Source organism: Plectropomus leopardus, chromosome 8 (genome assembly GCF_008729295.1).
Source record: "Plectropomus leopardus isolate mb chromosome 8, YSFRI_Pleo_2.0, whole genome shotgun sequence".
Lineage (NCBI taxonomy): Eukaryota > Metazoa > Chordata > Actinopteri > Perciformes > Serranidae > Plectropomus > Plectropomus leopardus.
Genome location: NC_056470.1, coordinates 1,534,253 through 1,559,252, shown reverse-complemented (window position 1 = coordinate 1,559,252; position 25,000 = coordinate 1,534,253). Strand labels below are relative to the sequence as shown.

Sequence of the window (25,000 nt, the reverse complement as noted above, 5' to 3'; positions counted from 1 at the left end):
ATGCCATTGTGTGTGTGTGTGTTATTCATACAGCATGTTTGTGCAGGCCAGCGCTTGTACTCCTGTTTGTTTCCTGCTCACCTTTGTGAACATGTGTTTGTATGTTTGCATGTGTGTGTTTGTGTGTGAGTGTGTAGGTGGTGTGTTTTCCTCCTGATCATGCAGTCAGCAGTGTGTAAGCCTCTATGAGGAAGCCTCGCGGGATTCGTATGCATTTGTGATTTATTGATCTGAGTTTCTTTTAGCAGCAGCAGCGCAGCTTTCTGAGCAGTCGTTCACCTTTGTTCTCCCTCTCTGTGTCTTTCTTCTCCTCCCCCCTCTCTCCCTCTCTCTCCCTCTCTCTTCCCTCTCTTCCCTCAGTTCCTATTGAGCTCGTAGGACAGGAGCTGAGGTAAGGAAACACCTTCATCTTTGTGCAAATCCCTTTCATAAAGTTCTTTTATGTGCACCGTAGCGCAGCCCCCGGCACTCGTAGACTCACTATCAGTGCCTCTTTAGATGATGCACTACATATATCTATATTTTATTTCTTCTCATCAGCACTTCTCAGCTCGTGGTCAGTTCCTCCAACCAGCTGCTATTGATTTCTCACAGCCTTTTGCTGTTTCCTGCTCTGAACACATACACTACACTCTTAGAAATAAAGGTGCTAACAAGAACCATATAGGGTTCTCAGGTTTGTTCCCGTAGGAAAACCCTTTTTGGTTCCTCGGTGAACCTTTTATTAAAGTTCCAACTGGAACACTGGAACCCTTTCAGAAAGCCCCCTATGAGAGGTTCTACAGAGAACCCGTAATGGCACCAACCAGAACCCTCTGTAGAGGTTCTCACCAGAAGCTTTCCACCCTCTAAGAGAGAGAGTTCTAAAGAAGCTACTGGTTCTGGGTAGTACCTCAGCCCTTCAGGATGAACCCTTTTGGAAACTTTATTTCTAAGAGTGTGGATGCAATGAAAGGGGCGTGTGATCTTTTTATAGTCTGATTGAAGGATGGTGGAGGGCGATGATTTTGTTTTTCTGTTCCTCTACGTTCCCAGTTTTCCCTCTTTCCAACCCAGGCGGCAGCTCTCAGGGCCTCTCTTGTCATGAAGCCTATTGTCCTCCTCCTAAATGATTTTTTTTCATCCTCTCTCATTTTGTCACACTTCACCTCCGAGCATCGATCTGAGCTCCAAAAAAGCCCTTTGGTTTGTGGATTAAGGGGGAGAAGACAAAAAAAAGCAGAGAGTGCAGGGAGCGCCTCATTTAAAATGCAAATGCAGCATTTTTTAATAAGTGAAATTAATAATAAGGATAATTGGAGTAATAAAGGGCAATTGCTGGGGGAAGTTAATGAGAATTGAAATGAGCCGTCCTGAGGGGTCATAGCAACCTGAATCAGAGGAGAGAGGCAGGGAGAGCGAGGCCTGATGATGATGACTGGTGAGGAGAGCAGAGCAGGGGAAATTACAGCAGGTCTCGGCTGATCCTTATCGCTCATAGTAACAGGATATAGGCCAGGGTTGATGTACGACATACAATATTATGTTCTCCCCGGCTTGATGCCACCTGCATTCATGCTTTATGGGCCGGCGGGTGGGGGGGGGGGGGGGGGGGGGGGGGGTCACATTTTTGTGCATGTGCATTTGTGTGCTCAGTTTGCATGTCTCTGCTTTGTTTATCTTAATTTACTGTGTTTACGGCCCGTGGTTATCACTGCTTCTGCACAGGGACTAAAAAATGCACCGTGTCTTAAACATAATCTCTAACCAACATCCATCCCATCCAGCTGCCCCACCCCTGGATGCAATGGCTCTGGCCATATCAGTGGGAGATACTCACGACACAGAAGGTAGGGCAGATTAAAAACCCACCCTCTGTCTGTCCTTCTTCTCTGTCTGTCTGTCCTCCTCGTCCTCTCTGCCCCACAGCATCTGCTTTGTGGAAACAACCACGTGATACTTTTTTTAAAGGAGTATGTCAAAACTATGGTACATACACTGAGCGTTAAGATGATAAGATCAGAACCATCTCATATTTTATAGCTCATTTAACCCTTTGAAACCTCAGCAAATTGGCTTGATTCATTTATTTTTTCAAAAACATGGGAGGAAAGCAACGAGCAACAACAGAAGAAATTATATAAATATTAGCAAGAAATTTGTAAAAAGTGCAAGAAAATTCCCTGAACATTAAAAAAACAACAACAAAAAAGGAAAACAAGCCTTGGAAAAAGCTTTTAAGCTTTTAAAAAAATATATTTCCAAATCTACTAATTTCTTGCAATTTGTGGATCATGTCTTACCAACTTGCTCATTACCTTTTTATCACGTTTTTGAAAGAAATTGCACCATTTTGCTCAGAGTTCAATGGGTTAAATACTTATGAAAGGCATCTGAAAGCAGCACAAGAAAAGTAATGTTGCTTCAGTTTTCAAAGGGTTGATCCACACAAAAACCAAAGTGTAAGACGTGTTTTTACAGGGACTATTTGCTGGTCCCGCAGCCCATCACTCACACAAGACTCCAGGATGTTACTGCTAGTCTAGCTGTCTCCAGTCTTGATGCTAAAATAAGCTAAGCTGCAGCTGCTGGCTGTAAATATATATTAACCAAACAAACATGAGAGTGGTACTGCTTATATCTTCTCCTCAGTGCTGCGTGGTCCAGATATTTAGCTTGAATAAATACAATAAAATGAAATGAAAATATTGCTGCTGTCTTGTAAAAAAGTCTTTAACATCAAGGATGTCGTGGAGATTAAGTTTACTGAATTCAAGTCAAGACTGAGACCAAAGTAACGGAGTCCTAGTCATTAAAGTTGTTCAACCCCCCATCCCCCCAAAAAATATTTTAGGGTATAACGTAGTGTAATCTCAAAATTGTTTTGTATCACTTCGTACTTCATACCGTATTGCATCGTTTTGTATCGTTTCGTATTTTTTTGTTTCGTATCGCATCGCATTGCATCGTGTTGCATCATATCGTATAATTTCGTATCATGTTGTATTGTATCATATTGTGTCGTATCATAATAGTAACGTGATCTAAAAAGATAAGTATGACTTTGTGATGATAATTCAACAAAAAAAAGAAAGTGATTCTTTTTGTACTTTAAATAAGAATAACACACCAGAATTATTTAATTTAATTAAATTTAATTGAATTATTTTATTTAATTAAAACAACAGAATCCACTTAAAAGCATCAAAATAGAGCTTGTTTATCTAAAAAAAAAATGGGATGCAGCTTAATATCGACACGTCATCTTTATCGGATGATATTGGCTTTAAAATTAATTATTGAAATCAGCCAAGATGCTGATTTCTGCCGATTTGACAAACCAATAATTTTTTTCCTTTTGCCAAACAAACATGTAGAAAACATCAACCCTAAGTTGAAGTATTTTTCTTATTGTGCACAATGAATGAATATTACATACACTGAAAAGCACTGTATTTAATGTCTCTGTCTGATGGTGGGACGTCAGGATAAGAGTATGCATAATGTGATGTTAACTCCAATACAGGAGAGACTTGATGATCACTGAAATTAGATTGGGAAACAATATCCGTATCATTTTTGGCGAAATGAGTTGTTATATATCGGCAAAATTGGCAAAAAAATCCAATATCGTGCATCCCTAAAAATAAGTGTCATATTAGGCTCCCCAGCGAAGGTCGGTTGTGTCCTTAAATCCTAGGAACACCAATGCAAAGATGAGTGAGGGCAGCTAACATCAAAAGTTACAAAACAGACAATTCATTTATTTTATATGTACTGATCAGTAGCAGAGTTTGTTATTAAATGGCCCCTGGCCTTCTGCCATTTTGCAAAAGTGGCCCTGGGGCAGAGCAAGTTTATCTTTTGCCCCGACCCCAAGATTAGGGGCTGCTGCCTTAGATGAGTGTTACAATCCCTTAGCTGAAACTCCATCGTTTCTTGTGTAAAAGAATAAACCAAAAATAAGGTTAAAATCTAAATTTTTAGGTTGCGTGTTGAGACTATTAGAGATTAGGCATTTTACAGATTGCACAAAAACTCTCAGAACCTTAAAATCTAAACCTAAGTGATAAAGTTTTCAGTGGACAGCAGTGAAATGTGATTTCTTCAGCTTTTACTTGAGCTGAATCCTCCCTCCCTCCCCATCTGTGTGGCTCACCCTCAGAGACCTTGCGCGACTCGGGGCAGCTCACTGGCTTGTGACTCCTCTTTATTGAGGGGCAGATATTAGCTATCTGTTTACATGTGTATTCGTTCAGCGGGCAATTTCAGATGCACTTTGTTTATAGATCGTCCCTCAATCTCCCTCGGCATCTCCCAGGTGAGAGTAAGAGGGGGTTTATTGGATTTCACCCTCTGCTGCCTCGCCCGCCCACCTCGCCGTACAAGTTATTCATTAAACGTTCCAGTCAATTGGCTGAGATTGGTTGTGATGTCTGAGTGAGCCGGCATGGCGCCCCCCCCAGGCCACATGTTGAACCACTCCATCCTTCTTCATGTCAAAGCACACAAACACCCTCCATCATGCTGCTTAAAGTCACTCATGGACAGGATGAGGTGCATGAGCTTTCATTAGAGAAGCGTGTTTGTGACTTCAGATTACAATTCTGCTTGCTATTCATGAGCTCCTGTCTTCTCCTTTAGCATTCTGGGTTGCCCCATAGCCAGAAAGCGCCGTCTGGAGGAGGCAGAGGCCGAGCAGGAGCAGGAGCAAGAGCAGGACCAGGAGACAGAGCGTCCCGCCTCCAAGAGAAAGTCACACCCCCTGAAACTGGCCCTGGACGAGGGCTTCAGCGCAGAGAGCGACGCCAGCAGCGAGGCTGAGGGCGAGGGAGAGAAAGATGGAGAGAAAACAGGAGATGCAAAGGAGGTGGAGGAGGTGGAGGTGGAGGACAGGGAGGCAGCTGTAGAAGAGGAGAAAGAGGAGGGGACAGAGGACATGACACAGGATGCACAGATGAACAGACATGAGGAGGAGACACAGATGGAGGAGGAGGAGGAGGGGAGGGAAGAAGAAGAGACATATCAGAGGGAGGAGAACACATTTGTAGCCGATGAAGGTAAGCTCCTTCTGCCGGAGACAAACTTCTTACAAACATCTCTGCCTCCTCTTCACTGCTGAGGAGGAGTCTACTACAACTAAAATCACACGAGACAGATTAAATGGGAGAAAAGAGGAAGAAGAAAGAAGAAGATACACTTTATTGATCCCTGAGGGGAAATTTTTTCACTTTGTTGTTATTTTTGCACATTAAACACACAAACACACACACCCACACACACACACACACACACACACACACAGACCCAAACACAAACAGCACTGACACACATGCATTAATGAAGAAATGGCAAAGTGAAGGGTCTGCCCATGGACAGGCTCCCCCAGTAGTTTGGCTGCCGCACTCAAGGGCATCTTGGCAGCGCCCAGGAGACAAACTTGCACCCCTCTAGCGACACACACACACACACACACACACTGCACTGCACTGGAACTTAAAACTACAATTCTCCAGCTCCCAAGCCAGGTCGCTACGGATTGAGCTACTGTCCTCCCAAAGTGATCCAAAATCAAAGCAAAATGGGATTCCTAATTATAAGTTTCCTGTATGGTTTAAGATCCAGAAATTACACATTTCCTATAATGCCACTCAAACTCTCTCATAAGATGTCTTTCCACTCCTCCAGTCAGTAATGTAGACTTTCTATTTAAAGCTCAAGTCTATGCCAAGATAACCTTGATGACATCACTATGGCATCATCAGGGTCTTTTTTTTTTGCTTTATCCTTTTTTTTCCACCCAAACTTTTGAAAGCTCCTACACAGATATACAGTGATTATCTTATTGCTTCACAGAAGAAGTAAATCCCCTTTGGTACTCCCATAATCAGTAATAAAACACACACACACACACACACACACACACATTATTTGTGTATTATTTCTATAACACACATACACATATTATTTCTGTTATTTGATTGAAGGGGACCTATTGTGCTTTTCGTAACACTGCCTTCCATGGCTACAACTACAGTGCTGCATGTAGCTAAATGCTAACATCATAGCAACATGTTATTATGGTTGCCGATGTTGTTCATTTCTCCCTGAATGCAAGTCACATTCCTGCTAGAACATGCGATCATATATTTGTGATTTTCACTGTGGAAAGTGCCACTATACTTAGTAACAGTCATTCCCTGGCTGCAGGTACACTGCTACATTTAGCCACATGCTAACATCAGTCAACATCTGTCCTATTCATACATTTAGGTGCTACCTGCTACTCATTTAAACAATCACCTGCACTCACACACAGCCATCAGAGGCAATTTAAGGTTCAGTATCAGTACCCGAGGACACATCAACATGTAGACGGGAGAAGCAATGTCATTTACAATACAGTATTTAGGGAGTGTGCAGTAATAAAGCCGAGTGTTTGCTTCATGTCGAGGCTAAAGAATAAATAAAATCATGGAGTGCAGTTGTCTGTGTTAATCTAGCTGACAGATAGATGACAAACAAAAAAGTTTCAAAAAGTCTTTACACTGGTCACAAATATTTTAGGAGTTGCTACTTCTCCTAATGACCACTAGGGGACTCTGTGATTGAGTTTTTTTCAGCTCTACATGCTGTTTTCCATCTCTCTGTCACAGCAGTTGCTTTTATTTCACTGTGAATGACTTAGCAGGCAGCAAGGTGACGCCAGTGATGATGATGACATTGCTGACAATAGCTTTAGCTTACTGCGTGACTCACATTTTCCTCTGTGTCACAGCTCTGACCTCTTCATCTCTGTTTCCACAGAAGAGGAGTGCGTGATCATCGAGCCCGAGCTTGGAGCAGCGCCACCTGCAACCCAGGAGTGTCAGTCTCCCTCCCGGAGCGCTGAGGAGGTGGCTAACTCTCTCCTCCACCTCGGCAGAGTCTCCGACAGCATTGCTCCGACTGTGGCCACCCAGACATCTGTTGCTGTGGAGGCTGAGGAGGATGTCACCGTGGCGGCTGAACAGGGTGAAGAAGTCGAGGACGAGCAGGAAGTGGACATAAAGGAGGAAAAGGAGGAGGTGGCACACAGAGTTCAAGCACCGGAAGAGTCATCTGTTCTGCAGAAGGAGGCAGCTGAAGTGGAGGAGGAGGAGGTAGAGGAGGAGCAAGAAGAATGCCCAGACAGGAGCAACCACGTGAGCCAGGAGAACCACCAGTACTTAACCGAAGATGTCCACCATGAACAGATCAAAGATGAAGAGGAGGAAGAGGAGGAGGAGGAGGAGGAAGACATGGCAGGGCCAGCACAGGAAAGGCAGAGCACTCCAGCAGAAGAAGAGGAGGATGAGGAGAAAGATGAAAAAGACCACAGGGAGGTGAACCACGTTCTGCCCATTCCCGATGTGCCAACTGCCATCCGCACCATCACCAGCACTGCAGCAGCTCAGGGAACACACATCAAGGCTGAAGACCACAGGACCAGTCCCCTGGAGGACTACAACTCACACAGAGCCAGTCCTCTTGAAAACTACAATACCAACAGAGCCAGTCCGCTTGACATGTACGACTCTCACAAACCTAGCCCGCTTCAAAATTACAAAACCAGCCCTCCTTTAAGCTCCAGCTCCCACAGGGCCAGTCCACTGGAGGACTACTTCCCCAACCTCAGAGGTGAGAACTATAAAATCCACAAAACTGCATCCTCTGCCTCTCCCGATATCATCGAGGTGCGGTCAGATAGGTCGGAGGAGAGAGACTTTGATGACATTGACGGGGACGACGAGCGCGATGACGAGGACAGCCTGTCACAGCGCTCCACGGTGACGGACGAGTCGGAGATGTTCGACATCACCCGAGGGAACCTGGGCCTGCTGGAGCAAGCCATTGCCCTGAAGGCAGAGCAGGTGAAGCCGGCCGGGCCCAGAGAGCTGCTCCGAGCCCCAGATATCCACCACCAGCGATACTTCACCATGGATGACAGGCCCAAGCACCTGGACGTCATCCGCAAGAGCTACTTCAGCAAAGGTAGGGCAGAGGGAAGGAACTGAGAGGGGAGGGCAGAGATACAGCATGTACTGAGATGAGGAACGGGAACATTTAGTCCACTTTATTTATGTGTTCTTTTAAAGCTGCGTTAGCATCATATAGCAGTGCTGCTCCAGCAGGGTCGTCACCTTGATGGTGAAATCAAGGACACTGCAACATCTGAGATGTGATATTCACCTGCTGATAGTAGTTGAGGTAACATCGACATCAGAGGACAAACCAACATACCATAAAACTTATTATTTGCTTAAGTCATTGAACTCAACAGGATTATATTTGGTACAGGTGTCTATATGGGATGGGATTTAAATTCCTTTCACACATGCTCGCTTAGCAAAGATGGAAATAAAATCTTATTATTTTTTTACTTTTGAGACTTAGGCAAATTGGTTTTATTCTATTCAAAAACATGGAAAGAAGGTAATGAGCAACAAAAGAAAAAAGACCCAGAGGTTAAAAAGAAATTACTAGAAAAATTGCCCCCCAAAAAATTCCAAACATCAAACCCATCAAAAACAAAGAAAAAGAGAGAAAGTAAAACAAATAAATAAACAAAAAAAAAACAAAGCAGAAATCACCTGAAAAAAGCTCAAAGATTTTAATAATTGTGTTAAATAATTTGAATTTATAATTATGAATATAGTTCACTGGACATTTTCACCTAGCTTTTTTAAAAAAATAGTTTTATACATTTACTCTTTTTTGTTCTTTTTTTGTTGCATCTTTGGACCGATATTTAGCATTTTGCCCATTATCTGTATAATTTTTTTTAATTCTAATGATCAATAAAATTAATTCATTAAAAAGGATAAAGAAAGTGTCAGCATGGGAGGCATTTTTACTTTTTAATACCTCAGGGAGCTATTTTTATTTATTTTCATTTTTCATTTTTTACCAAAATTTTCACTAGAGTTGCTGTGAACGTTGAAAGTTTCAGTTTTGATTAAACATTTGCTAAAGTCATTTGGACAAAGTTTTGTGATGGAATTTGCTAGATTCCAAATTCTAAATATATGTATAGAAAGATTTTCATTTTCTTGTAAATGCATATCAGTCTCTAATATCGGTTATTGGTCTAAATAACTATTAATGATCTGTTTCAGCCGTGAAAAACCAATATCGGTTGACCTCTATACCAAACACATTTTAATTGTCCACATGATGAAGGGATGGTCTTGGGGTTCAAGATCAGCTTCTCAGCCTGCGCAAAATTGAATCGAAACGACATTGTTCACTGCCTTCGGTGAATGTCATCTTATTTGCCCATTGGCCGATTGCAGTCGATGAGGCAAATACCAACTGATAAATCAATGCATCTACAGAAAACTATATCGTAAACTAGCACAAAGTGTCCCGTACTGAATTTGATGATGGGAGCACAGCACATAAATAAACACAGTGTGCCAAATAAACAGTGATGAGTCACAGAGCTCCGTTTAGTTCCTCCATTCTCCATTGTGTTATGGGTGAAGTGGTTCCAACTGAATAGTCTTCCGTGACGAGCGGAGAGGAAGTGCTTAAAGAGTGAGGGTGAGAAGGGACAACAGCGAAGGAGACGACAACACGCCAGAGAGAAAGAGGAGAGAGAAAGGAAGAGCGCAGGTTGTTCCACAGTCAGCGCTGCAGTGTTTGTTTACATGCTGCATGTGTTTGGGCGTTGTATTTCACAGTTGGCACGCTGCCCACTTGTCATGCTCCTCGCAGTATAGCAGTAGTGTGATTACATGCCTGGTAGTGCTGCCCTCTCCTTGGCCTCAACTCCCTCCTGTGGTGACGTCCCTGTTCTGCTCGACGCTAATTAGGAGATGCATGTCTCGTTAACATTCAATTTGAAGGCCAATAGAGCATCGCACCATCCTCTCGCTCCTTTTCCCTCTCTCCAGTGCCACCGATAATGCTCGCCACACCTCCAGAAGCAGCATGGAGGAGGCATCTTTAATTATGTGTAATTTAGACCGGCTTTGTTTCTTCCTGATGTGTTTCTAGGGATGGGTGTTGTTAAGATTGTAATGATACTACGACTCTTACCGATACTACTTATTGATCCAGTACTTTAATGGTACTCTTATCGGTTCTTTTGGGGGGGGTTAAGAGAAAGGGATAAAGAAAAAAATAAACAACGAAATAATCTTTATTTCATTTTCTATGTACGGTACTGTGCAATACACACACACACACACACACACACACACACACACACACACACACTCGCTCTATGTTGTTCAAGGTGTTGTTTTGTCCAAGATCCCCGAAAAATTCACACATATATAGAGAAGAGGGTGGATAATGATCAAAATGTACAGTATAAGTAGGTCAGCGTTGTTCAGGCTGTCATGTTACTTTCATTTGATTGTATGTCATTTAGAAAAAGACACAAAACACATTTAGACTAATGCATAAAACACCTTTTGCATTCACAGAGATACATAAGAGACGAGTGGCAGATACAGATGGTGTCGCTTTTGTACAGCTGTCTGAAATATGTCTAGATTTCATGCTCAGCCAAGCAGACTGTCTGATGGCATTAACCACTTGCTTTTGTCCTCCTTATTCATCCCACCTTCCTTTCTCCTCTTATCTCTTCTTCCCTCTCTGTCCCCTGTTTCTCCTCATTGCATCCTTTCCTCCTATTTTCTCCCTCTCTCCTCCTCTCCTCCTCTATCCAGAGAGCAGCAGGCCAGAGAAGAGGGAGATCAAGTGTCCCACCCCGGGGTGCGATGGGACGGGTCACGTGACCGGTCTTTACCCCCACCACCGCAGCCTGTCAGGCTGTCCGCACAAGGACAGGATCCCCCCGGAGAGTGAGTGCTCTTCAGCTGCTTAGGAGATGAAAATAAGCACAGAGAGAGCAAAAGTGACAACAAAGGGCAGAGTGACAGTGATAGAAACACACCACCTCTCCTCACTGACAGTGGAGTTAGACATGAAGTCCTGTAATATCACTTTAATCATGATTTCATGAGGTTTTCCAGAGTTAAGCCCTTAACGCCTGGACATCAGTTTTTCTTCTGCTGCAATTAGATGCCTTTCATTAGCCCTTAAATCTCTGAAACCTGAGAAAACTAGTTGATTTTTTCAACAACATAAAAAGCAAGTTGGCAAAAGATGTCCCCAACTGAAAAAAAGGTGACAAAAAATCTGAAAAGTTGATTAACAGATATAAAACAACAAGGGGAAAACGTCTAGCAAACTAAGTGTATGATTCTCTTAGATATACATTTAAAATTTTGTTACAGGAAAATTTTAAAAAAGGTGTTCTGAATTTTTTGCACTTTCTTTAGGTTGTTTACTTTTTTGTTTGTTTTTTTTTTTATTGGTTGCTTATTATCAGGTAATTTTCTTGTAATTTCTTTTTACTAAATTATTGCCATTTCTTCTTAAGTTGCTTGTTTATTTTATTTTATTTTCATTTGTTCTTTTTTTTTTTTTTAAATCAAGCCAATATGGTCTGGTTTTAAAGCTAATCTGATCTGATCAGATCTCAGTTGCTGCTAAATATCTCACTTTGAGGCTTTTATTATTACCGAGCTCTTCAGTCTTCACCATTTCACAAACTGCTGCTGGAGAATACAGCCAACGCATAAAAACTGACAGGTAGAAAAAGATTTACTGGCTACCAAAATTCAAAAACAGTGTTTGGATTGGGTTCACTGACTTGATTCTCCAAACATATGCAGAGAGGAATCTCCACAGTGTGTTTTTTCGGCTCAGCCCCATCTCTGTGTGTGATTGGAAAGATGCTGCGTTCATACATATCAGAGGCCATCTTACTGTAGCCATGGCTACAGGTCCATTAACTGTCCAGCTCGCTGCTATTCTCTCATTAAGGTCCCCTTCATACTCCTGCTAGTATTTATACAAAACTTAATAGGAAGGGGCAGTTTGGTTTTTTCCTTTTTGCTTTCTACTGATGGTAGATTTATATTTTATTACAGATTGCACTGCTAAAGGAAATTTATGCTGCATTCCCTTTAGCTTATAAATTGGAGCTAGGAATGACATCACAATCGAGTTGACTGCATTTTAACAAAAAATTCAACAAAACAAAAAAAGAAGAAAACGATAAAGGTTAGCAACGCTAGCAATGCAAATTCTTGCTAGATTAGCAGTTGTTAGCGATACCAGATCTTGCCAGGCTAATTATTGTTAGCAACACGGGTTTTAGCTGGGCTAGCAAAAGTTATCTGTACCAGTTTTAGCTAGATTAGCCATGGTTAAGAAGAAGGAGAAAAAGTTTTATGTTCATTCCAAAACATGAAGCGCATGAGGGGAAACGAAATGAAGTACTTAAGTACAGCTAAAGCAGCAATAAAACAGTACACTAGAATTTGAAACTAGAGAAGCAACAAAAAATACATGAAATAAAACAATAGAATCTGTAAATCTCAAAAGCCGGGGGCTAAACCAGGAGCTTGAGAAGCCACTGCGAGACGCCATTTTTGCTGGCAGCAATACCAGTAGATAGCATCACATTATGCTGTATTTTGCACATACAGACACTGTAGCAACATTTCCATATAATACAGCTGGTCAAGACTGTGTGTCTGACTGTTTTAAAGAGATGCAAATAAGACCTAGGTGCAAAAAAAGTAGATTACTACAGCTTGTTGATGCGCTGAGCAGCCATCTTGGGTTTTTAGGTCAGTTAGTTTCCTCTGACTTTACAAGTCAGAAATCCTTCCAGTTTAAATTTCCAACAGGGAGCTCCAAAAGTTCGACTTATCATTGCAAATGGTACACACCTTGACTTGTGTGTTGTTGTTTAATGTTGTGCTATCTGACACACCTGCTTGTGAGGAAACAGGCCCATCTGATGGGTTTAGTTTAGACAGAAAGCCACATACCTCAAACATAACTGGTTATAATATATATATATATATATATATATATATATATATATATATATATATATATATATAGAGAGAGAGAGAGATAGATAGATAGATAGATAGATAGATATATATATACATACTGGTTATAGCTTCTTTTTTTTTTTTTTAGAAAAAAAGACAGCTTTATTAAAAAAGAGACAGTAGTTGGACATTTTTCATTTTTGCCATTGTCAAGAGGAGAGGAAAATATTTATAATGTTGGGGTGTGTCTTGACTTTTACTAAAAGGAAATATTAAGATTCAACACCTTTCCAAACCCAAATAATTTACATACAGTCCTTACATCAAAAGAGTGTTCATAATGCTTTAAATGAGATAAATGAGATTGTGGATTTTATCTGACATTGTGTGTGTATGTGTGTGTGTGTGTGTGTGTGTGACCTCTCCAAAGTTCTGGCCATGCATGAGAATGTGCTGAAGTGTCCAACACCTGGCTGCACCGGTCAGGGCCATGTTAACAGCAACCGTAACACACATCGCAGGTACTCATCCATACATTACGTTAAAGTCTCTGGAGATCTCTATTTGTTTCTGAGCGTGTGTATTTCTGCAGATGCGAGTGTTATGCGCAGGGCATGCATTTCCCTTTGTGTATTTGCTAGCTCATATATTCATATATGCAGGACAGCGAATGTGTCAGTCCACATCAGTGCGATGCAGATTTTACACGGTCAGCAACATGCTCTCCATTTGATATTCCTCTTTTGTCTTCTCCTCCACCCCTCAACAGTCTTTCTGGATGCCCCATTGCTGCAGCAGAGAAACTGTCCAAGAGCCACGACAAGCAGCATCTCTCTCAGCCGGGCAGCGAGCACCTCAAAGGAAGCCCCAACGACAGAGTGCTCAGGTAGGCGATCAAAAGAAGCTTCCAAACATAAAGTAGTTCTTTTATCTGTTTGCCATATTGCATTAGATAAATATGGAGGCCCAATGCCAACAAAAAACAGCAAAAGTTATCAGATGAGTCAAAATGCATCAAAATGTATCAATTAAATGTTATTTAGATCATGGAAATGGAGTGTAAACACACAACATAAAACTGTACAAAGAATCACCTCACATAAAAAACATAGAATAAAAAGCTATACACAGAAGTGCATCACAAGTGAATGCTTGTCATAGCGACAGAGCAACAGCTAAGGTGGAAAATCTTAACAAGAAAAGTTTCTTGAGTGTATGCTCCAGAAACTTCTTTCCATCGAGTTCGATAACATTTGGAATATCTAAAAGAGCCACAAGATAAGAAATTTTTTAGAGCACCATTCAAGCTAGCATAATGCTAAACTGTTAGTCACTCCGCCGGTGGAAGGTACCCACTTGGGCACGCTCAGCTGACATAAGTCTCCAGTGCACATGCGTCATGGGCCCAGTAATGCGAAAGGTCAGGGTATTTTCATACTGTGGAAATAGAGCTGTTCTTGCTTCATGCGCTACAGAGCATCTCTAATAGGAATGAATGGGGCCCCGCCTCCACGCTGTATCCAGATCTTCTTAATACATCCATGATTTTTTTTAGGTTAGCAAGCTAACTGCACAGTCTTCTTACAGTCTGACATTACACACACACACACACACACACACACACACACACACACACACACATACGCACACACAGAGGTCCATCTCATCATAATATAAGCATGTGGAAAACAGTAAATGTTTTGTGGGGAACATAGGAATTTTAAAAAATGATTTAGGGTGCCCACTAGCTCACATGGTAGAGCAGGCGTCCTATGTGGCCAGCGGCCACAGGTTCCATTCCAACCTGTGGCCTTTTGCTGCATGTCACCCCCTGTCCTATTAAAAAAAGACCAAAAAATAATCCTAAAAAAGAAATCATTTAAAAAAATGACTTAACGTCTGCAAAGACCAAAAAAAGAGGGACACCAAGAACAAAGAAAGAGCTTTTCTCTGTTCTGCCAACTGATTGGATGTTAAAGGAAAGTGTAAAGCTTTGTAAATTTCTTTTTACACTCCATTTAAATTATTTAACTAATGGTATCAATAATTGATGTATTCAGTGATATTTTGACTCATTTGATAAGGTCTTTTATTGGTTTTGGGGTAATGGATAAAAACCATTGTACTGTATCCATGCTCCGACCGAGTGCAGTGAACCTTTCACCTCCATAAAAGTACTCTCCTCCGATCCAAGTCCCGCGCAGTCGAGCTCCTCTCAAGGTTAGCCTCTTTACCAGCGAGGCACAGTGAAAGCACAGTGAAAGCCCTGACCTTGGGCAGCGTGCCCCCTCACTAGAGTTACAGCCGGCCTGTGAATGGCTCAATACAGTGAGGAAGTCTCCAAGCATTCAGTGTGGCGCTCCAATCATTACTATCACCTCAAACGCTGAGATCTCTTTATCTTCGCTCATCTCCCCGACTGGTCAGGCACCGTGATCACGGCCAGAAGAATGATAATTAACACACAGCAGACACTGGTATTATGCTAAGTCCACGCTCTTCCTCATTGGTATTTTAATTAATATAGCAGCCGATAAGCTAATTATGCAAGTTACAGGGGCATTGCGGGGGGATAGGAAAAATAATTGCTTTCCTTGAGGAAAACCTCATCAGTGGTTGGACAAAGCATAGAGGATTAAAACATAATAAGGCTTGCTTTGTTTTTCCTTCTCAGATTGTTATTAAAATGAGCTCCATCGTGTGTTATATATGGAGCTGAAGAATTCCTCATGCAATCCATGTTCGGATGAAATCAATGCTGAATAAATAAAAAGGAGAAAATTCCCCTGTGATCAGTGGTAGAAAGTTTTTGCTGTCATGAAAATCCTCCTCAGATGTGAGCGTCTGTTATTGCAGTGTCACCATGACAGCAGTGTGACTACAGACCAGGTCATGAGCTGTAGCTCAGGAGCGTTTCTAGGATGTCTGCCGTTTTTTTCTTTCCTTTTAATTTTTATTTTCCTTTAAAAAATTTTGTGGATTTTGAAAAACTTTTTTTTCTTTAAAACTTCATGGCATTTCTTTTTTATATTTAAAAAATGTGTTGACTCTTTTTCTTTAACATTTTTTGTCATCTTTAAAATCTTTGGTGATTTTCTTTTTCTTGTTGTGATTTTTTTGGTGCTTTTTAAAAAAAACATGCCTTCCAAACCTATGGACTCACCAAAATAATAATCGCAAAATCACTCTTTATTATAACCAAAAACTGTAAAAAAAAAAAACAACTGGATTTTCAGTGTATATATGTTATATATTTTATATATATATATATATATATATATATATATATATATATATATATATATAAATTTGAATTTAAAAAAAGAATGAAAGACACAGACACATGGTTAGAGACCAGATACTGAGATATGTTTCTCAGAGATATGGGATGCAGAGGAGGGGGAAAAAAGGGCTGGGCCAAAGGGGGTGGAGGGCTCAGAGCCTCCTCCTCCTCCTCCTTCTTTCTTCCCTGCTCCTCTCTCCTCCTCCTCTCCTCTGTCTGTGTCCCCCGCCCTTCTGCCGCCCCCTGGTCTATCAGTGGATTTACGCCAACAGGTCTGACAAAAGCCCAGGCTCTCCAGGAAAACGAGAGGGCTTAAAGCTCATAAATTCCATGCTGTACAACATGCAAATGTGCCCTCTGCTGATAAGAGAGCTTTTAATCCTGCTGCACTCCTGCTAAGTACACTGTTGCCCCTATCTTTACTCTCTCTATGTCACTCTGCCTCCCTCTCTCATTCTCCCATTCTCTAATTCTTTTTTCTCCTCTCTTTATTTGTTTTTTGTGTGACTCCTTATTGCGTCAATGCTCGTTTAAATCTCATCTCTCCTTGTCCATTCTATTCTATTCTATTCTACTCTATTTTGTTTTAATCCCCCTCTTGCCTTCCTCTTAACACCTCCTCTTACCCCCAAACCAGCCCTACCCAGACATCCTCTCACTCTCCCTTTCCTCCTCACAGGCCCATGTGCTTTGTGAAGCAGCTGGAGGTGCCCCAGTACGGCAGCTACCGGCCCAACATGGCCCCTGCCACGCCTCGCGCCAACCTGGCCAAGGAGCTGGAGAAGTACTCCAAGGTGTCCTTCGATTATGCAAGCTTCGACGCTCAAGTGTTCGGGAAGCGCATGCTTGCTCCAAAGATGCCCACCAGCGAAACCTCACCCAAAGCCTTCAAAAGTAAGAGAAGGCTGTTTTATACAGCTGATGGAGGCAGGCCAGCTGTTTCCAAACTTTATGATAAGCCAGGCTAATCAGCTGCTGATTCAAGCTTCAAGTTTCGCTTACATTGTCTCATCTTAAAGGAAAACTTCAGCATTTTTCAACCTGGACTCTGTTTTCACATGTTTTTGTGTCTTAGTGACTGATGTGAGCAACCATTTAAAATTGATCCAGTAGTAAGAGAGAGGGCTACAGTCAGTTTTGAAAATTCACTTTTTTGCCACTGTGGCTTCCAGAATCCAGTTTTTTTTGGCTGGTGAGTGAAGCAAATCTAGAAGCTACTTGCCTATTTTACCAGCATTTGGCTAATGGCTGGTGCTAATTTCCAACCCTGGCTACAGTTGTGCAACGCCCACAATGTAAGCAGATGGGGTAACTGTGCACCATCACAGTATCGCTGTCTGAAGTGGAGTTTTTTTCCACAGACAGGCTCAGATTGTTATTCTAAGTGTCTGTAGCCTCTCTTTAACTTCACTTGATCTGGTCCATTTGTTTATTTGTTCAAGTGTCGCTCATGGAGTCTCATCCTGAAATCTCATGAGATATACCCTCTCGCTCAAATAAATACAGAGAGCCATTGAATTCAAAGGCCTGGTCCACATTGTCGAAATCATCATGACACTGGAAATCTCCAACTCCAACACAACACACTATTCCCTCTAACTGGCCTTTCCAGTCGGGCTGCACAATTAATCAAAATATTATCGAAATCTGGCAATATGACTAAGTGTAATATCCAAATTGCAAAAGCTGTAATTTATTGATGAAAATAAATGTCCCAACAATCTATTATAAATGATTGGTATCCCTGACCCCAGCAAAAAGAAATCATATCATTGTCATTTTCTTTTCAATAAAAATGAAATTGTAAAATTACCATTCCCACTAAAATCTCGAGCCATGTTGTAATTGCATTATTTGTCAGACCAATCTCAATATTGGGTTATTTTTGTTATTTTTTAAATATATTTTCCAGCCCTATTTTCCAGCACTGTCTTTCTGCAACAAGTCACATCTCATGAGATTTTTAGAATGAGACTATTCCTTGATAATAACAAACAGACCGCATTAAGGGAAAGGTAAAGAGACACGCTTATGATAACAATCTGAGCCTGTGTGTGGCAAAAACCACTTTTAATGAAACATGATGATGCACAATTGCCCCACCTGCTTACATCAGTCTCTTAGACACAAAAACATGGCAAAAAAGGTTGAAAATGATCGCAAGAAAGAGAATTAGCAGATTTCTTAAAATGTCAAACTGTTCCTGTAAAGTTTATTATTTGTGTAATACACATGCTCTCCCCTAACAAACATTACTTCTTTCTGACTTTTTTCTGATCCTCTTCCGCTTTTCCTTTTTTTTCTTTTCTGTACTTACTTTTATTCTTAAGTTTTTCTCCTCTATCTTAATTTATTCATTTTAATTACTTAACCACACCAAGTACTGGTTGTGCTCCAAGCAAGAAAATATAGCGACATTATACCTTTTTTTATTTATTTATTACTTGTGCCCTACTTTTATGATCTAAGGTTGACTTTTTTGTCCTCTTACAGCTAAGCCCTCTTTCCCCAAGTCACCATCACCCAGCCTCAGTCTCCACGGTTACGGGAAGAGCTCCTCCTTGGCCTACGACTACTCCCACGATGCCGAGGCCGCTCACATGGCCGCCACTGCCATCCTGAACCTGTCCACGCGCTGCTGGGAGAAACCTGAGAACCTCAGCACCAAACCCCAAAACAAGGTAAACACACCACAGTTATCCATATGTATGTTTTATCATGTTAATTAGCATGTATTACAGAAATTAATGAAAGACTAACAGAATGAGAAATGAGTCTGTCGTCGCCTGCTTCTGAGGTGATCCAAAAATAACCCACAAACATGAGATGAATGCGTTGTTTATGGGTGATGTCATGTTTCTAAAGTGTTACCCTGTTCCTCTCGTCTTAGCAGTGGGTAGCAGTGGGTGTGCCTCTCCTCCCCGCTCCTGTCTTTCGCTCATTTTTTTCTCTCCCCATCAGCTCTGCATGAATATATCATCAGGAGGCATTGGCTTACAGGATGGTGTTGAGATGCAGTTGCATCACCTCTCCCGTCCTCTTCTATCCTTTCATCCCTCCATCCCACACACTTTTCATGTTGTTATTGAATTTGGCTGGCTGCCAGTTCCCTGGATTACTTAGCCACCAGGTAGCCTTTTTTCATTATCTGCCGGACGGATCTTCCACTCTTTCTCCACCCCCGCCACTCTTTCTTTCATTTTCTTTTCACATCTCTTTTTACTTTCCTTTATCTCCCTCTCTTCCTCCCCAATGCCAGTCTCTGTGTTTCTCTCTCTCGGTCTGTAGCGCTCCATCTCTTCATCGCTCCCTCTTTTCCCCTCTCTGTGCACAGGAGGTGTAATTGGAGCACCACTTCCCCCATATTGTGATTTTTAAAAGCCTTTTTGCCTCACAGAGGAGAGAAAGTGACTGCTTCATCATTTTTCGATTTCCTGACATGGTTTTAGAAAGATAAAAAGTGAAGATTAATGTCTCTGGCAGCGCAGCAGAGCAAGGTGTTGTTCAGCGAGGCACCGATCCAAGAGCAGGCCTTAGCTGCGCAGTATTACAGTGCAGATCAACCAGGGACTGATCCGGAATCAGAGTCGGAGCCAGTTGAAATCCAATATTGAAACATTGGAACACTGAGCTCATCAACCAGGGACATTTCTGGGAACTGTTCCCGTTTTCTCTCCTCTTCTCCTAACCCTTTGATTTTTCTGGCCCTTGACCAGCCCCATATGAGCGCCATTTTAGATGAATACTGAAAACATGGCTCATCTCACCCCTCTGTTTCTGTTCACCTGCCAGCACCATAATAGAGCACGGAGAGATGAACTGTGGTGTTGGTGCTGTTGGCAAAGTATTACCAGAGTACATTAGATATCATTACTAGCATGCTTAAGCGATGAAGGCGATGTTCTGAGCTCGAACATGTAGCGCTCTGAAAAAGTGCATCACACTGCTGTTTAACAGCATAACTGCTTGTTTGGTGCAAGCCGGGGGGCAGTTTTACAAGCAGATGAAGGTGGATGGGCAGAAATAGAAAGAAAAATCAATGACATCAGAGCATTTGTTTAATCTAAATCTAAATCCCTCCCTGAATACAACAGTGCATCATGATTCATGAAAATGTAGGTATGGTAATGTATATGTAACGCTGCAACCGAATCTACTCAAGAGGGTAATTAAATGAATCACAATCATTATCATGCAGGACTGCCTCTCACATACACTGAAGTGTTTCAGAGGAGACTGCATTACTTATTTATAAATGAGAATACTTCATTAGTGTATTAACTAAGTTTCTCTATTAATCTTTTCCTAGTTACCACTTACGTATGGAGCCCCCAAGTTTTCAGTATCAAATAAATGGAAAAAGTACAAATTATGACCCACAGACTAAAAATAATTAAGTATAATAAGAAATAACTACCATTTCGTCACCAGTTGTTTAAAATTAGCTCTTTACACCAGGCTGTAAACATGCTCATATGTGCTGTAAAGTTGGGCATTTTAACTTGCTGATGGACTCACTCTTAGAGCCAGCCTCGAGTGGCCTTTAGAGGAACTGCAGTTTTTGCCACTCTCATGCTCATTTTTGCCACTTGGTCCAGACACTATTACTAACAATTACTAACTAATTTAATGTTGAGCATTTTAAACTGTATAATTTTAGAGCTCAAAAGGCATTTGAAAGTACGTTTTTAGTCCGAAATCGTTGCTTTTATGAAAAGCTAATGGTGTTGCGATGTGGCTTAACTCCTGCGTGTCGCATGTGTTCTCCAGGAAATGGAAATTGAAGTGGATGAGAATGGCACCCTGGACCTGAGCATGAAGAAGCCCATCAAACGAGAGGGCAGTCTGTCCGGCACCAGCCCCGGGGTCCGCTCCCCGGACCCTTCTTCCTCCTCCTCTTCCTCGCTCCATCACGGTGGAAGCAGTGGGATGACATCACCAAACTTACACAGCTACAAGCAGGAGGAGTGGGAAGGACCTCTTGATTACACCAAACCCAACCGCCAAAGGGAGGAGGAAATGGACGAGGTCAGTACAATTAGACTGAGCAAAAGTACAAGCTCCAAACACGCAGCATTTCCTGCGATATTAGTCACAGAGGAGGTGTTGCAACATAAATAACAACAGACAAAATTCCCCCCAAGCTTTTTGAATAAGTAAATCTTACTTGTTTACATCACTTTGTCTTTCTCTAATCCCTTTGCTTTATTTCCTGTCCCCTTTTCCTCTTTCTATTATTCATTTATTTCACTGAAATGCGAGAGTTACTGTACAGTTAAAACATTGCACTGTGAAACAGAGGTGGTGTGTCAGGTGCATTGCACCATCCTGACTTTGGCATATGCTAATTTTTACTCCTTTGAACTTTTTCAAAAGAAATATAAAGGGCTTTGAGTGTAAATTTTTTATGAGGACACTGCATTTGGAAACATCATTTGTCTACAAAAAAAAGGAAACGGGATCAGAGTGGAAACTTATGTGCACATGGTGATTTGCAAAGTTTCTTGCTTGTATACAAACTATTGCAAGAAAGCCATCACTCAAACAAAAAAATCAGTCCATACAGTGACACATTAGTACAAATCAAATGATGCAAGACTCACAGAAAATTATTTTTCTTTATTTTTCAGATGGAGCACACTGGCCAGTCGTTCGTCTCGTCTGACCAGGAGGACTGTGACATGATGCAGGACTGTTTGGAGGAGAGGAAGTACCCCGGAGAGGTTACGACCCCAAGCTTCAAGGTCAAGTTCCAGCCCAAGGATACCAAGAAAGAGCTGCTCTCGTAAGTAACAAGTCAAAGAGTTTACAGTCGCACCAGTGACTCGCCATCCTACTTTATCGTGTTAGCATGCTAACGCCAAAGCAAGTACATGTAAATTTAAAGATAACTTTGGTATTTTTACACCTAGTGTATCCTATTTTATAATCTTTTAAAGTGTCTTAGAGTACTTGAAAAATGCTCTATGAATAAAATGTATTATTATTATTAATTCATCCTGAGGGTGGACATGAATGTCCGTATCAAATTTCATGGCAGGCTTTGAAATAGTTGTTGAAATATTTACTTCAAAATCACAAATGTCAGCCTCATGTTTACGTTCCAGGAATATCAGGGGAAAATCACTCTATTTAGAGATAATCCTCTGGGGACCATGAATCTCTCTACACAATTTCATGGCTATCCGTCTAAGTAATTGCGATGTTATCTGTACCAAATGGTGGACTAAATGACATTGCCACCCATAAAGTCACATTGCTAGCGTGTCTAAAAACCTCCACCTGTCCTTTCTAAACTTGTTTCTCTTTTCTCCCCCCTCCAGGTGCCCCACACCTGGCTGCGACGGCAGTGGTCACATCACTGGAAACTATGCGTCCCATCGCAGGTATGCACCACTGCAGTCTTATTTGGGTGATACAGTATGCTGGTGCTGTCTATATAAAGTCTTGTGTGAAATGTTAGCTCTACTGAGACTCTTCTTCCGCCCGCTCTGCACCTGAGTCCAAAGTGGGCGCACCACGACTAATTCAAATATTTTATTTGATCCTGACATGCCAGAGGCAATAATGTAGCGTGAGCCCGGGAAGCAAAGACGGTCATTGACTTTGATATGCATCAGTAATTTACTTCTTGCCGTCTGTCCTCTTCTTCCTAAATGACCTTGGTATGCCTTGCATTCTTGATTTCCCTTCACTCATGTCTTTTCTCCTCTCCTTTCAATCCCCTCACACTCCGCTTTCCTCGTCCCCCTTTTCTCGTCCTTCTCTCCTCCTGCCTGTCCTTCGCTCTTTCTCCTTTCTCTCAGTCTGTCTGGGTGTCCTCTCGCTGATAAGAGCCTTCGGTCCCTCATGGCGGCCCACACCCCTGAACTCAAGTATGTGTGCTCTACACCTTCACTGCTTTTTCACTGCCACTTCAATGCACTGCTACTGACACTGTCCGACGCCACAATGCTTTATTCTGCTGACGTTAACTTATCTTTTGTTGCTGGCTGCTGCCTCTGCTGCTGCTGCATCTGTCATGGTGTTTTTTTTCCTGACTTGGTCTATGCTTGCTTTCACTTCAATCACTTCATGGAAATGTGAAATGAAATTGTAATTCTGTAGTAGACGTCGCTCTTTACTAGAAAGAATGCTTTTCATAGCTCACTATAGACACAAGAAGTGTTTACAAGGCAAAGAGCCTGAAAAGAATGAATTTAAAGCAGACATTGCTCACAAGAAAATGAATAAGCAGACCATCATCTGCATAATGCCATATTCTTTAAGACACTTCACTTGGAAACATCTACACCAGGGATACTCAACTTGCTTTGCTTGGGGGCCACTTTTGCAAAATGACAGAAAGCCAGGGGCCAGTTGCAGCAGCTCAGTAGACACACACACAGGATTTTATGACATTGCTCAGATTTTAGGACATTTCTAGGACCTAAGGACATTTCTCAGGTTTTAGTTAATTTAGGATTGGAGGATCTTTAGATGGTTTGTAGACATTTCTAGGATTTTAGGATATTTCTAGAATTTTAGTACATCTCTAGGATTTTAGGATGTTTCTAGGATTTTGGGACTTTAGGGGTTTAGCTAGGACCTCTGTCGGGGAGGTATGGGGGATCCTCCACTGGCACTTTTTTTGATAAACAAGCTCTATTTTGATGCTGTTTTTTGCACTCTGGCCCCATATGTATACTAATAGTAAAAAAAAATCCCAGTGTGAATCACTTTATTTTAATTGTGAATTAGAAAATGGTTGGGAGGCCACCTTGCACCCCATTGGGGTCAGATTTGGCCTGTGGTCTGTAAGTTGAGTATCACTGATCTACAGTTGCTTTTTCTGCTAACCTTGTATTAAATTTTAACCATTGCTCTGCCCTCTCCCAGATGCCCCACTCCAGGATGTGACGGCTCAGGTCACATCACAGGAAACTATGCCTCCCACAGAAGGTAACAAACAAAAAAAATAACAAATGCACACACACAAAAATGCACACACACACACACACACATACATGGACACACACACACTCTCTCACACACACACACACACACACACACACACACACACACAGTCAGTCAGAGAGGTGTAGTGACAGTTCATGGTAGAATTAGACAGGGATCACATACATTTCCACACCTTTCCATTGTCCTATTTTCGGCCATATATATTAGGCGCTTTTGAGTTGATCTGGTTTGTAATATGGGTGAACAACCTCTGTGAGATTATTCTACCTTATAATGTGCTCTCCCTTTAACAAGCAATCACTTCACCAGAACCTTTTTTTCAACCCTATGTTATCAACTCCATACTTTCTGTTTTCAGTATCTCTGGGTGCCCGCGTGCCAAGAAAAGTGGAATTAAAACTCCTACCAAGGACAACCAGGAGGACTCCGAGCTTTTAAAGTTCGTACCGCTCAGAAAGCCATAATGTCTGCTTTTAGAGAGACTGACGGTAAAAGTAAAATGCAATAAAAAAGGGAAAAGAGAGAGAGAGAGGAAAGTCACTGTGAATCATATGCAGAGGTAGTGACCTGCCCCCAAAATTGAATCAAACAATCAGGCTCTTACTGATGGGAAAATACACTTACTGCAGATACTGATTCTGAATGTAGTTCATGGTAGAGTATCAAAGGGTAGATTGTCAATACATAAGAAATACATGGGCATCATATTGCATTTGCACACAAACAGTTAATTTAACAGTGTTGATAACAGTATGTGCCAAACCTTAATAGCTCATATTCATTGCATAAATAATATTTTAAAGATAGATTTTAAAAAATTTGGCCCAGTAGAGAAAGTATATAACTGAAATCTTTATAATAATAATGATAATAATAATAATAATAATAATAA

At 41.5% G+C, this 25,000-nt stretch overlaps 1 protein-coding gene across 2 annotated transcripts in view; it reads left to right on the top strand.

The window, feature by feature from the left end:
- Positions 1–25,000, top strand: part of myt1b (myelin transcription factor 1b) — a 148,883-nt gene that overhangs the window by 115,714 nt on the left and 8,169 nt on the right. The window contains exons 6-20 of one of the 2 annotated variants that reach the window (XM_042492164.1): positions 361–391; positions 1,767–1,829; positions 4,624–5,039; positions 6,787–7,992; positions 10,680–10,814; positions 13,297–13,387; positions 13,636–13,752; positions 16,829–17,043; positions 18,643–18,830; positions 20,920–21,177; positions 21,780–21,934; positions 22,473–22,535; positions 22,956–23,024; positions 24,028–24,090; positions 24,467–24,547. In XM_042492164.1, the coding sequence (XP_042348098.1) occupies positions 361–391; positions 1,767–1,829; positions 4,624–5,039; positions 6,787–7,992; positions 10,680–10,814; positions 13,297–13,387; positions 13,636–13,752; positions 16,829–17,043; positions 18,643–18,830; positions 20,920–21,177; positions 21,780–21,934; positions 22,473–22,535; positions 22,956–23,024; positions 24,028–24,090; positions 24,467–24,547 (3,151 nt within the window). Of the gene's footprint in view, positions 1–360; positions 392–1,766; positions 1,830–4,623; positions 5,040–6,786; positions 7,993–10,679; positions 10,815–13,296; positions 13,388–13,635; positions 13,753–16,786; positions 17,044–18,642; positions 18,831–20,919; positions 21,178–21,779; positions 21,935–22,472; positions 22,536–22,955; positions 23,025–24,027; positions 24,091–24,466; positions 24,548–25,000 lie in introns of both variants that reach the window. The other variant, XM_042492166.1, reaches the window with a different exon arrangement.